Source organism: Miscanthus floridulus, chromosome 16 (assembly GCF_019320115.1).
Source record: "Miscanthus floridulus cultivar M001 chromosome 16, ASM1932011v1, whole genome shotgun sequence".
Classification (NCBI taxonomy): Eukaryota; Viridiplantae; Streptophyta; class Magnoliopsida; order Poales; family Poaceae; genus Miscanthus; species Miscanthus floridulus.
Window position 1 is genome coordinate 1,618,484 of NC_089595.1, and position 13,841 is coordinate 1,632,324.

The window sequence follows — 13,841 nt, forward strand, 5'->3', positions numbered from 1 at the left end:
GTTGTCTCCTTTGCCACCAAATATACCAACATCCAGCGAGAATGAGTTCAGCCCAGCCAATCTTAATTGAGCTCACTTTCCTCACCGTCCGTCCTGATAATCTCCTGTATCAGCACTAAGCCTGATCATATCTATCAACGATCAATAATTTCTCAATATGCGGCTAGACATCCAGTGCCCTCCAAACCTCCCTTGCACGGCTACATGAAAATAGAACATGTCTTATGTCCTCCGCTTCCGTGTCTGACACACCAGGCAATTTACAATGTTCGTAATGCGCTCATTAGCCAGGATAGCATAACAAGGGATATACCCATGAAGGGCTTGCCATGCAAAGATTTTAACCTTGCTCGGCATTGAGAGTTTCCACAATTTTTTTCCACACCCGCTGTAGCCCTGAACCTCCTGCTACAGCTGTATAGTTCCTGGAAGCAAATTTATGTGCCCACTGACAGTGATATGCCAATTTCACAGTAAACAAGCCATTCCGATTAGGATGCCAGGCAATAAGATCTTCCCAACCACTATAGATTGGAATTTGGAGAATCCGGTGTACATCAACTGACCAAAGTAGCAATTTGATCAGCTCCTCATCCCATCTACCATCAATCGGATTAATAAGTTCATCCACAGTTGAGATCACAATGTTACCTCTCGGAGTTAGAACTTTCAAATAGTGGCTTCAGAAATCCAGTTATCATTCCATATGTTAATCTGCGTACCATCTCCAACACGCCATATATAGCCCCGCTTAAAACATTCAAGGCCTGCTAGCACACTCTGCCAAGTAAAAGAACTCCCACTTTTAAGCTTGGCCTGAAGAAGTCTCCCATCTGGATAATATTTAGCTCTCAACACCCTCGCACATAAAGAATCTGGATCATACAATAATCTCCTAACTTGTTTCGCTAGCATGGCTAAGTTGAAGCTATGGAAATCCCAAAATCCCATGCCCCCTTTATATTTTGGTAAGCATAACTTCCACCATGCTTGCCAATGGATCCTCCTCTTATCATCATCATCACCCCACCAAAACTGCGATATGGCATCCATCATCCCCTTGCAAATGTTAATTGGGATTTTGAAGACCATCATTGCATATGTTGGTACGGCTTGGGCGATTGATTTGATTAAGATCTCTTTGCCACCCATGCTAAGGAGCTTTTCCTTCCAGCCAATGATCCGCATGGTGACTCTATCAATTAGATGTCTGAAACAGTCACTCCTATCGGCTTCCACCAAAGCTGGTAAGCCCAAATATTTGTCATTTAAGGACTCACTCATAATATCCAGGGATTCACATATATACCTATAGTTTCACATTGCCTCTGTATTACCCGAGAAAAAAAATACTTGATTTAGCTGCACTTAGCATTTGTCCTGAGCTTTGAAAATACATATCAAGAATACCTTTAAGACAATCTGCATTAGATTTATCTGGATGCATCAGAATAAGTGAGTCATCAGCAAATAAGAGATAAGACACCATGTGCGCCTCTCTACAAACTTTTATTCCTTCCAATTCTCGCCTCTCCTCTGCTTGCTGGATCAAGCTAGAAAGGCCTTCCGCCACCATTAAAAATAAATATGGGGACATGGGATCCCCTTGCCGGATACCCCTAGTGGGTGTTATCATCCCTGTCTCCATTGAATACTTCCTACACCAGAAAAGGTAGTGTCATTCCAACCATCCGAAATAGACGCTGAATTTACAGCCTGCAATACTTCCTGCACCAGATCGTCACCCAACATATGCCAAAACCTTTAGTTAAATATTGCATGAAGCCCGTCCGACCCTGGGGCTTTTAAGTCTCCGATACTAAACAGTGCGTGCTTCACTTCCTCATAAGAAAATGGAGCTAACAAACCTTGGTTCATCTCTGGTGTTACTTTCAACGTCACAACATTCAGCACGTCATCTTTAACTTCATAAGCCTCTGTTTGGAATAGCTGGGCAAAGTAATTGTGTACCATTGACCGCATGGTATTACTGTCTTCATGCCTTATTCCATCGTCATCAACCAATTAATCCCTTAATATTATTCATTTTCCTCCTACTAGATGCATAATGATGGAAAAAATTAGTATTACGATCACCATGATCACTACTGGAAACAGAGACTTTGCCGAGTGTAAAATTCTTTGCCAAGTGTCAAAAATTGGGCACTCGGCAAAGACCTTCTTTGCCGAGTGCTGCACTCGGCAAAGAATTGCACTTGGCAAAGAGTTCTCTGCCGAGTGCCGGGCACTCGGCAAACACGGACACTCGGCAAAGGACTTCTTTGCCGAGTGCTAGACTCTCGGCAAAATTTCTACACTCGGCATAGGCTGCCCGTGAAACAACGTTCGATCACAGCCTTCTTTGCCGAGCGCCTGCTGTTAGGCACTCGGCAAAGATTTGTTTTTTTTTAAAAATTCTTTGCCGAGTGCGCCAGATCTGGCACTCGGCAAAGATTTAATTTTTTTTAAAAAAAATTCTTTGCCGAGCGTCTCAGATCTGGCGCTCGGCGAAGAAATTTTTTTTTTTAAAAAATTACTTTGCCGAGTGCCCCTGGCACGGCACACGGCAAAGATTTAATTTTTTTTTTATAATTTCTTTGCCGAGTGTTCCTGTGGATGCACTCGGCAAAGTGTAATTTTTTTAAAAAAAATTAAAACACTCTTTGCCGAGTGCCTAATGTTTGGCACTCGACAAAGACACCCTTTGCCGAGTGCCATACGCCGGCACTCGGCAAAGTTTTTTTTGTTTTTTTGTTTTTGGTCTCTAATTTTTTTGTACAGCCCTTTTAAAGCACCAGGAACTCCTAGTTACAATTTGGAGATTTTTTGTGGCTTTTTGTTATATTTAGTTACTTTATTTTGTTTACTTGAATTTTTCCGAAAATTAGAAATTTGAACTGCACGTGATACGAATAATGGAGTTTAATGATTCGAAAATTGATAGTCATGTTAGTGAGTGTTGTGAGAGGCCGTATACAGGAACGGACCCGAAATTTTGGACATCTTGTTCACGAAACATGTCCGCGAATTTGTGTGCGAAGTGTTTTTAAATTCTATAAAAAACAAACGAAGTCCAAAAATCATGAAACTTGTTGAGATGCCGTGATATCATATGTGGAGGCTATGATAAAAATTTCAGAAGATTTCGTGCATGTTGTCACGTACGATGCTTACAAACCAAGACATCTCTACATGTGATATCTGATATCACATGTGAAGATGTCCTGGTTTGTATGCATCGTACGTGACAACGTACACCAAACCTTCTCAAATTTTTATCATAGCCTCCACATACGATATCACGACATCTCAACAAGTTTTATGATTTTCGGACTTCGTTTGCTTTTTATAGAACTTAAAAACACTACTCACGCAAGTTCGCGGTCATGTTTTGTGAACAAGATGTCCGAAATTTTGGGTTCGTTCCTGGATACGGCCTCACACTACACTCAGTAACATGACTATCATTTTTTGAATCATTAAATTCCATTATTAATACCACGTGCAGCTCAAATTTATATTTTTTGAAAAAAATCAAGTAAACAAAATAAAGTAACTAAATATATCAAAAAGCCACAAAAAAATCCTAAACTTCTAACTAGGAGTTCCTGTTACTTTAAAAGGGCTGCACAAAAAATTTGGAGGCAAAATACAAAAAAAATAAAAAAACTTTGCCGAGTGCCAGGGCATGGCACTCGGCAAAGGGGGTCTTTGCCGAGTGCCAAGAATAAGGCACTCGGCAAAGAGGATTCTGAATTTTTTTAAAAAATTTCCTCTTTGCCGAGTGCCGCCACAGGGACACTCGACAAAAACATTTAAAAAAAAAATCTTTACCGAGTACTAGATCTGAGCACTCGATAAAGTTGCCTCTTTGCCGAGTGCCTCCTGATCCGGCGCTCGGCAAAGGGGCGGGTGGGGACACTTAACCGAATTCGGCCGGACAGTCAAGCCACAGACAGACAGCCCCCGCGCCGCCGCTCCCGGCCGTCCCCGCGCCGCTGCCCGCCAACGCTGGCCCGCCCCCGCGCCGCGCGCCGCCCTCCCCTCCCCGTGCGCCGCGCCCACTAGCCACCGGGCCTCCGCCGCCGCCGCCCTTCCCCGCGCCGCGCGCCGCGCGCCGCAGAGCGCCACCCCATCGCTACCTTCGTCTTCCCCAGCCGACGAGTCGAGGTCAGCGACCCCTACCCGATCTGCGTCTGAAGCACGCCGTCTCCTTCTGCTTCCTCGCCTCCAATCGCCGCAGCCACGACGACCACAATAGCGGCAGCTGCGGCCGTGAGATGCGATGCCGGCCTCAAACCCAGCCCCGCCCATGCCTCTGCGTCGCTCGCAGGTGGTACTGGCATGTCCCCACACCCGCTCTGTTCACGGTGAACCAGCGTCGCCGGCACCGTTTGTTTTGCTTCAACTTATATGAACTACGTCCGATTAGTATTTGTTTTGCTTCAGCTTATATGAAGTATGGACGGATTGGTTGCTAATCCACACCTACTTTCCAGGATTCGAACGTTGAAGCGGATTGGGAATGATCAAATATGAATGGATTCAGATCAACATTATAGGCCTGTCTTACCGATGGAGACCCTATTTTTTATCGCACGACATCTATGCAAAGTCAGGTCAGGGCTCCTATGTATTTCCAAATTATGCATCTATGCCCTGTTGTCTTACCTATCATCACGAATGGAGTTCAGTAGTAATCCTGCTGAATGATCCTTACTATTGTCATGCTTATCTATTTTGATGCATTTCGTTATGACCAGTGCTGGAGGGATCCTGAGTTGGTCACAGATGTGTTTCTACAGGTCTTTGCTGACCTTCGTGTGGCCGCACAGAATTAATAATGCAGAGATAACAAGCATCCATGTTATTGTCCTTATCTGTTTATCTCATCATGATTTTTCTACAGATCCATTAATCAGGTCTGTTCAAGCGACGTTCCCCAATCACGATGCTAAGATGAAGGTACAAATCCATTCTTTTTTTTTTGCTACACAATCTCTTTTGCAGTTTACTATTTTTTCTTCAAAGCACGTACCCATGTGCCTATTCGACGTTTATATACTATTGCACTATTACCTGTTTATTAATTCAGGGTATGCCCTTCCTATGTATATGCTTGATGTATTCAGCTGGGCTAATTGACTCTGAAATCTGATTGCTCTAAGTATTACTTTACATTTTTATGGCATTGCCTTCGTGTATATACTGGAACTGAGTACATGTTAGTGTCAGTTCCAGTTGTACCATGCAAAAAATAGGGAAAAGCCACCTATCTTGCAGGGATGTCAATCCTGTACGTAAGTCTAGGTTCAGTATTTTTCTACACTTAACCCATACTTCTAGATTATGATGCCAGAATAGTGACATATAGGGTCTGCAAACAAAATCATTAAAATAAAATTCGACTTTCTGTTTTTCTTTGTTTCCTTACATTTACCTCCTTTCCATCTATCCAATATCTGAATGTTTGTTTTCTAACTTTCTAATTTGCCATTTCAATTGACGGTTGTGCTGGCAGTAGTCCAATAAATCGCGGCTCACCTGCTGATTGTACAGGAAAGTCATAAGGCCTTCCTTCTTTCAGTGCCACTTTCAGCTGATCATTCACTAGCTACCCACCTTATCATTTGTTTTGCATATTAAAGGTTCAAAGTGATAAGCAATTTATTGTTGTAAAGAAGGGCAATAGTTTGGCAATTGCACGGTTGTACCAAACCTGACCTCCTGCGATTTGCAGTCGGCGTCACAACATATAGAACATTAAGATTACACATTCAACTATAAGGTACCATGCATCCTTTCTAACCATGTACTTCTGTTATTCACCCACGTTTGATGCAGAAGAACCTATCCTAATTAACGCTGCTCATGTTTATTGAGAAAACAAAGATCACAAACCTTTCCTTGGTTTTATAGAACATCAAAGCATCAAACTAGTTATCACACAAATATGATTAACAACAGAAAACTGAGTTACTGTTGACACCCAACGTCCCAACCATGTTAAACTTTCGCAGTTCTGCTGAAGCATCCATGGTACTGAACTCCACAAAAATTATCAGATTTACCTTGAATTTTTTGCATAAAAAGCTGAAAGTTTAACTTAGGGACAATTTTTTGTCCATTGTGATTTTACTTTATTTTGTTAAGATCGTGATTTTGCACAGACACGTTTAACTGATTGTTTGGCTTTAAAGAATAATCAAATTTCTGCAGATGCATTAGAAATTGCTAATTGACATAACTAGAAAACTCTCCCAAACTACTAATCATAATATCCAATTGACTCCATTTTTGTAGAACTTTTTCAGATTATAACTTCATGCTGCTGGTCATCAATTGCCCATCCTTAGAATCCTATTATTTTATTTGAAGTTTCCATGTAGAGTACCTGAAACTTTTTGTTTCTCCTCATGTAACGTTTATCTAAGCTTATTTTGTGCGATCAAACTTTTTCAGGTATTGATTACTGAGTGATGTTGGGCCCTATATATGGCTATCGATTAATGGATCCATTGTCTCTTTGTGGCGCATCAAATATGGTTTCTTTTGTATGTGCGATTTTATTCTAGGATCATTTCAAGTGTAGAATTGGCAATATATAATGTAGCTAGTTCAGTCTACTGGTTGTAACTGGTTTTTCAAAACATTTTATTTCGTTTGAGCTTCAAGTCGTGTGTGTATCTAATCAGCCATTGGACTCATGGGGTGATCATGTTGTTATTGGTACATTTTGCTACCATTTATTACCCTTTCGAATTAAGTGGACCTGGTCTCTTGCATATGTATCTTATATGCTTATCGCATGTATTCTTTTTTCGTGAGCACTAATATATCAAAAATACAATTTACAGTGCTATATGTCAGCTAGTGGTTGGTTTGCCATGTATATGCATATATATGTCAGCTTGTGGATTTATTTGGATGGACTTGAGCACTTATTATTATATATGTGATATATATTGTGATGGATGTGATATGTGCGGATGGATGTGTGGATGGATGAGATATATATGTGATGGATGAGATATATATGTGATATATGATTGTATGAATTTATTTGTCATGATGTAATGTAAAAAAAAATTTGCCGTTTTGGGTCACTTTGCCGAGTGTTGCACTCGGCAAAGGACCCCTTTGCCGAGTGCCATGGTCACAACACTCGGCAAAGCTGGCAAAATGGGCCACCAGAAAGCAGATTTTCCAGCTTTGCCGAGTGCCTTCGGGTTTGCACTCGGCAAAGAATTTTTTTTAAAAAAAATAAAAAATCTTTGCCGAGTGCCTGGAGGGTTGGCACTCGGCAAAGAAAATTTTCAAAAAAAAATAAATAAAAGCTATTTGCCGAGTGCCTTCTGGGTTGGCACTCGGCAAAGAAATTTTTTAAAAAAAAATAAAAAATCTTTGCCGAGCGCCTGGCGGGTTGGCACTCGGCAAAGAAAATTTTCAAAAAAAATAAAAGCTCTTTGCCGAGTGCCTCACGGGTTGGCGCTCGGCAAAGATTTTTTTTTAAAAAAATAAAAAATCTTTGCCGAGCGCCTCTGGTTGGCACTCGGCAAAGATTTTTTTTAAAAAAAATAAAAAATCTTTGCCGAGTGCCTCACGGGTTGGCACTCGGCAAAGAAAATTTTCAAAAAAAAATAAAAGCTCTTTGCCGAGTGCCTTCCGGGTTGGCACTCGGCAAAGAATTTTTTTTTTAAAAAAATAAAAAATCTTTGCCGAGCGCCTGGCGGGTTGGCACTCGGCAAAGAAAATTTTCAAAAAAAAATAAAAGCTCTTTGCCGAGTGCCTCACGGGTTGGCACTCGGCAAAATTTTTTTTTAAAAAAATAAAAATCTTTGCCGAGCGCCTCACTGGTTGGCACTCGGCAAAGATTTTTTTTTAAAAAAATAAAAAAATCTTTGCCGAGTGCCTACAGGGTTGGCACTCGACAAAGTGACCGTCAACGGGACCGGCGCCGTGACGGTAGCTTTTCTTTGCCGAGTGTCCCCGGGGCACTCGGCAAAGCCTTTGCCGAGTGCCCGATAAAATACACTCGGCAAAAAGGGCTTTGCCGATCAATTTTTTGCCGTGTGTTCTTTGCCGAGTGCCGCACTCGGCAAAGGCTTTGCCGAGTGTAATCTGACCTTTGCCGAGTGTCTCAGGCACTCGGCAAAGAACCTGAATCCAGTAGTGGATGTAGCCAGTTATCGCCCACCCTCTGGATCCATGTTAAACATGTTAATTCTTCTTGCTCCATCAATAGTTCCAGACGAACTAGGATCTCCTTTTGGTCAGCGACCCTATCATCAATCAGAGGTCCTCTCCCCACCCTCTCAAGCTCCTTCTGTTAATTCTTTATGCGGTAAACCGGCCCCTTCAACACCTTCTGGTCCCAATTATGGAGTTCCTCACGCACTTCCCTCATCTTCTGCATAAAGGATGGACTCTCGCCTCTAGCTGCTGCCCGTGCCCAGGCAGCTTGAATCATCTCTTCCACCGTCTCTTCCTTCAACCAGCGAGCCTCAAATCTCTAGGCGCCCCGCTGAGCTGGATCGACCGGAGCGGGTGGACCATCAGTTTCAATGATCAGTGGTCAATGGTCCGACTTAGTCATCTCTCCATTCACCAACCTAGCGTTGGGGAATAAGTCATTCCACAAAGCATTTGACACTCCACCGATCTAGCCGCTCCCTGTTTTTTCCTCTCGCTGCCAGGTGAACATGTTACCGCTATAGCCCATGTCCGATAGGCTACAGTCATCCAAAGCTTCACTAAACGCTTGGAGAAAGCATTGAGCTCTCTCGGTCGCCCTCCCTCCTTTTCATGGTGAAAAAGAATCTCATTAAAGTCTCCCAGGGCTATCCACGGTTTATGCATTCTACCATGGAGAGTCCTCAACGCCTCCCAGGTTTTCTCCTCCTCCTCCCACCTTGGTTCACCATATATACCGGTGAGCCCCCACTCTCCGCCGCGGCCATCACTCAACGATAACATAATGGTTGCACTGCAACTTCCTCTTCATCTCGTCTGCCTTAACTTTCCCCAAATGTGTCTCAAAGAGAAAAACCACATCTGGTTTCTCTCGCTTCTAGATCTCCAAAAGCGCTCTCACTGCCCAGGCGCTTGCGAGCCCACGGCAGTTCCATGCTAAGATTTTTATTGTGCCCGGTCACTCTCCTCGAAGGAGAGCACCGATCTATTCATGGAACTGTCTGAGTCATCCTCTCCTCCCCCGTTTCTCCATGGTCTCTTCTTCTCCTGCTCCTTCATAGGGCTAGTCTCACTGTGGCACTGCCATGTTTTCAAGCAAGTTGACCTGTTGTGCCACATGACCCCTTCCATCCAGGGGAGCATCTCTCTTCTTTGCAGCCAAGATGTCTAAGTCATCATCGTCCCCTGGGATGTTTCCATGTCCTCCGCATCCCCATCATCCGTCCACTCGATCGTACAAGGGGAGTTGTGGTTCCATTGCTGGATTCTCTTGACTTTTATGAACAACGTTACATATGTATACCTATCTAAGGGGAGTTGTGCTGCTTGTTCGGGAAGGGGACATCCCTTCTCAAAAGGTCCAGGTAATGCTAATTGATCACTTATTTATATGTTTCTAAAAAATATCTTTTAGTCCACAAACTACAATGATGAGATATTTCATAAGAAATCAAGCAAATAAATAATATAGAACCTTCTGGTGCATATATATGTTATGATAAGTTTATTAGTCTATTATAAGGGCAATGCATATTACACAATTTTAAGATTTAGTACCCACTAAATACTATAAACGAAGTTGCTTGTCTCCTTATATTGATCACACTTAGCTTTGTATAAATTAGGAATGGTACTAACCCACCAAAGTTATAAAAATTCACAATAGGACTAATAATTTATCCAATTTCAAATAACAATGATCCTTTTTGTTGTTGAAGAAACAACATAATACCTCGCATGGGGACATTCGCTAAACTTTGTAAAGTACAACTATCAGTACAAATATACAATTAAGAAATCTAAAATATAAACATATAGAAACTTAGGGCTGTCAGACTATAATATTATTACGAACTCAGTATTATATGATTGTCATCCATAAATAATAATTGGCCACGATAACAAAATGGACCACAACCACAATTACATATAGCATTTGACACTGAATATTATACAATATCAGAAAACACGGAATTATAGAACAAATAAAACATTATTAAGTTTTCCAAAGCATCCACATCCTTCCATCTAATCAAACTTAGAACACTGCCACCCTTGTAGCCACAAAGTGCTTTATTTGCACTAAATTTCAATTCATTGTAGCCAGACGATTGATGAACACATTGAAGGCTTGGTCTGTGTCAACCATACTAACCCTGACAACCCTCCCATCCACTCCAAACTTTGTGCCACCTCGAGTGATTATCTTTTTCAGGCGTAGAAAGCCCTCCAAATCTTCAATATCATCCTTCTTGCAGCGAAGCCATGCAAATGCTGACCAAGGAAAAAAAAATATGGTACCTAATGTTAGACAAAAGTATAAAAAACAATAATTCAACTAATAGATATAAGAACGAAAATTTAGAAAGTGTGATTTCTTACGAGGATTGGCGGTGACAGTCTCCATGGAGAAACTACAATAGCCAGATAGCTCATTTGGGAGAGCAAAGATGTCTGAGGCCGCCACAGCTGCACGAAGTCTAATCCAACGTTCCGCCATTTTTTCCTTAGCAAAATGGAAGAGGTGGCTTGTTTTACCAGCGGATGATAGCTCATAGCTGTTACAGACTGCCCCAATAATCTTAGCGGCACGAAGTTGAGAGTCCTTGGATACACCAATTGTGTTGAGCTCTATAAACTTAATCATTTTCTGGGCCACCTCAGTATCCTTCACCAGTGCCCACCTACAACCATCCATGCAACAAAACCGTACTTTATATTTCGTAACTACACATTTGGTTAATATAGAAAATTATGTCATATATACCAATATTGATGTAGAAAATTTTGAGCATGAGATTAACAATTGATCAAGAAATGGTTACCCCAGTCTAGTGCCGGCATGGCCAGTGCATTTGGAGACAGTGAATAACATGATATCATGGTCAGCTGCCTCGGTGATGGGTGTGTACTGTGGCCAGTAGTAGGCGAAGTCATAAACAGCCTTGCTAGACTTGGATTTCACGACAGCTCTTCGGATGCCACCATCAGGGTTGTTTGGCGAGCAGATGAGCTCAATACAGGTGTCACCATCGAATGTATTGGCATCACCACCCCAACGGTAAAGCCCAGAGTTCAGAAAGTTCGTCACAGATGGGTAAGACTGCACATGTTCAAAATCAGCCAGATTATATCAATCAATCAATAATAAACAAGAACATAACAATGTGTTGTAGAAATTGAAATAGGTGCCTTTTTTTGAGATAATGCAATTTCAATTCCTTAAACTAACTAAACCACAATTTCAGCATTGATGTATGAATTCTTGATCTATTCTTACCGAGTAGTAAGGTGCCGGTGATACGACGTTCATGGGCGTGCCATCGCTTGCAGGTGAGAGCGCGTACAGCACGGCCTGGAAGAGCTGCGTGGATCCGGTCCCGACGAGCACATGGTACCCGTCAACCATGGCATTTCCCACGAGCCGGTGGAGACGCCGCACCTCGCGCTCGAAGCCAGGCTCCACGAACCAACAGATGCCGCCGAGGTCGGAGAAGTAGCTCATTGTTTGCCAACCTGGGATGGAGATGGAGGCGCTATCTCCTATCCCGCGCCAGAACTCCTCGTACATCGTCGGGTCGCCACTGCAACAACCAAAGACAAAGAAGTTAAACGCATGTGTGTACAGTGATATGCATGGAGATGGATTCGCAAGTACATCGTGCATGGATTTTTACATGGCCTACTAGGAGGAAATCAAATTAAGGTATATAGTGAAGTTCTTAGCATATAGAGAACAGACAACAAAGTAAGATTCAGATTAAAAATGTCTGTACTGTTCTTGTGAAACAGTATGTGTTTTTTTCAATCCATCTCTACTTTCACTCTGTTTACTATTTCCTAAATTCAACCAAACAATTAAATAAATAGAAGAAAAGCAGATGAACAGACAAAATAAACAAATGCTACTATCAGCAATTAATCAGCAGGCAAAGTAAACAAATACTACTAATCAACAATTAATCACGCAAAATAAACAATACCTAATCAGCAATTATCCAGCCAAAATAAACAAATACTACTGATCAACAATTAATCAGGCAACCAGGTACACATGTCCTTGCCAGATGGAGAGGGCCAGAGGAGCCCTTCACGGACGATGTATATGTTCCAGACTCCAGCTGCCTCACAGTGAAACAGCATGGCTGGGGGCTGGGGCTGGCTACCCAAATTGGAACGGAGCGATTTGCACACCGCAGGGCATAATAGATTGGCTGGCTAAATATGTCCCAAACAATCAGGCCCTGATAACTACAGTTTGCTAAGCCCTTATATGACTATCGTCTTCCTCATGCGAATCGTTTTTTTTTTCAGCAACAGCAACGCTAAGCCCCAAAAAAATAACAACAGCATCAACGCTGTTCATCCGTGCGAACTGTGGCGCCGGACGGCGACGGAAGCCTGGGCACTAGCGACGGGCAATACGTGGGACAGCGACGAATACGAATACGAATAAATAAAAACAGAAGCAGGTAACGAGATCTTGTGATGGATCGGATCACTCACTGGTCTAGGTTAACTATGGAGTCCTCAGTGACCGGCGGTTTTCCTTTCGACGGCTCCACCCTGGTGACGCCGCCGTTGTTGTCAGATCGGCTGCCGCCGCCGAAGTAGCGGCGGCGGATGTACATCGCTATCCAAGCAAGGTTCATGGCGACTGAGGCCACGACCCCGATCCTTCCGGCGCACCGCACCGCCGCTATCCCACCGGTGCCCCTAGTCGCCATCTTCCGGCCCCCTCCTCTCTGAGCGCACTGCAGCGACGGAAACAAAAGGCAAGTTACGCAAGGCGAGTGAGAGCGCTGTGTCTGTGTGTGTATCCCTCCGCCGGGGGACCTGCCGGTTTTATAGCGGACGTGGGCGAGCCCCGCACGGCGTCTTGCCACGCAGGCCGGTGGCGTCTAGCGCCCACCGGCGCACCTTTCGTCGTGGCGCGCTCGACCAGCAACGGCAGCGAGAAAGAAAGTCGGGATCCCCGCGTAACGGACGGCGAGGACGTGGATGCGTGTGGCGGAGGCCTCTAGGTTGTTAGAGGTCGCCGGCGTTGAGCGGCGCGGAAGGACGTGGACTGGATCGCGGGCACTGGGGGAAGGAGGATGCGGCTGCTGAGGAGGGCGGAGCGCGTGAGGGTTTATGGATGCATGTATATGTGAGTGCGGTGTGATCAGCGGCGGCCCTAAAAGGAAGGGAAAGCATCTATGTAACTGATCGACCGCGTCGCCGGCCGCGCTACCAGGGCGCGGTGGTTGTTACGTGGATTGGATCGGTGCTGGCCTGGCCGGCTGGCCGGGAAGACGCATGCGCAACCAGCCTGGTTGGGGAGAAGGCGGGCGTCGCGTGCTTGCATGGCGATGGTGGCGTGGACGGGACCGTGGAGGCTGGCGCGCCACGGCCACCGTGAAGCAAGGGCAGCCTAGCTCATCGGGATGCGAATCTCGTGTTCACACAGTTCAAAACCACATGCGTGGGGCTTGTTTGCATATTAACTGCAAATAATCAAGATGTAACACACTTAATAAAAATTTAATTTTGCTGACAGCTACTGGTAGACAGGAAACAATGATGTGATGTGATGTGTAGAGATGGTAACGGGTTTATACATGAGGGTATCACGCTGATCATACACATATTTCAATAGATTTTTTTTA

General features: G+C 43.7%; 1 protein-coding gene and 1 long non-coding RNA gene across 6 annotated transcripts; one reads left to right on the top strand and one right to left on the bottom strand.

The window, feature by feature from the left end:
* Nucleotides 1–3,922: 3,922 nt before the first annotated feature.
* LOC136514249 (uncharacterized) lies at nucleotides 3,923–6,789 on the top strand. Of its 3 annotated transcripts, none has more exons than XR_010773585.1 (4): nucleotides 3,923–4,336; nucleotides 4,500–4,619; nucleotides 4,910–4,965; nucleotides 6,463–6,789. It is a non-coding gene; the product is annotated as an uncharacterized lncRNA (long non-coding RNA). The 3 variants fall into 3 exon arrangements; XR_010773584.1 differs by having other exon boundaries at nucleotides 3,923–4,333; XR_010773586.1 differs by having other exon boundaries at nucleotides 3,923–4,170.
* Nucleotides 6,790–10,022: 3,233 nt separating this feature from the next.
* Nucleotides 10,023–13,339, bottom strand: LOC136513420 (tryptophan aminotransferase-related protein 1-like). Of its 3 annotated transcripts, none has more exons than XM_066507428.1 (6): nucleotides 13,114–13,339; nucleotides 12,700–12,947; nucleotides 11,474–11,777; nucleotides 11,019–11,296; nucleotides 10,576–10,877; nucleotides 10,023–10,467 (listed from the first exon to the last, which is right to left on the bottom strand). In XM_066507428.1, exons 2-6 carry the CDS (start codon nucleotides 12,918–12,920, stop codon nucleotides 10,283–10,285), a joined length of 1,290 nt encoding a protein of 429 aa, XP_066363525.1. In that variant the 5' UTR covers nucleotides 12,921–12,947; nucleotides 13,114–13,339; the 3' UTR covers nucleotides 10,023–10,282. The 3 variants fall into 3 exon arrangements, with proteins under 3 accessions (XP_066363525.1, XP_066363524.1, XP_066363523.1); XM_066507427.1 differs by having other exon boundaries at nucleotides 13,034–13,339; XM_066507426.1 differs by having other exon boundaries at nucleotides 13,030–13,339.
* Between the last annotated feature and the right edge of the window lie 502 nt (nucleotides 13,340–13,841).

What these genes read in the sequence shown, in the direction of transcription:
- LOC136513420 (XM_066507428.1), bottom strand. Translation starts at nt 12,920, where the DNA reads ATGGCGACTAGGGGCACCGGTGGGATAGCGGCGGTGCGGTGCGCCGGA. An exon ending in TCCATAGTTAACCTAGACCA is followed by an intron (nt 11,778 to 12,699) that starts GTGAGTGATCCG and finishes TGGTTGTTGCAG; the next exon opens with TGGCGACCCGACGATGTACG. An exon ending in CACCGGCACCTTACTACTCG is followed by an intron (nt 11,297 to 11,473) that starts GTAAGAATAGAT and finishes GAACATGTGCAG; the next exon opens with TCTTACCCATCTGTGACGAA.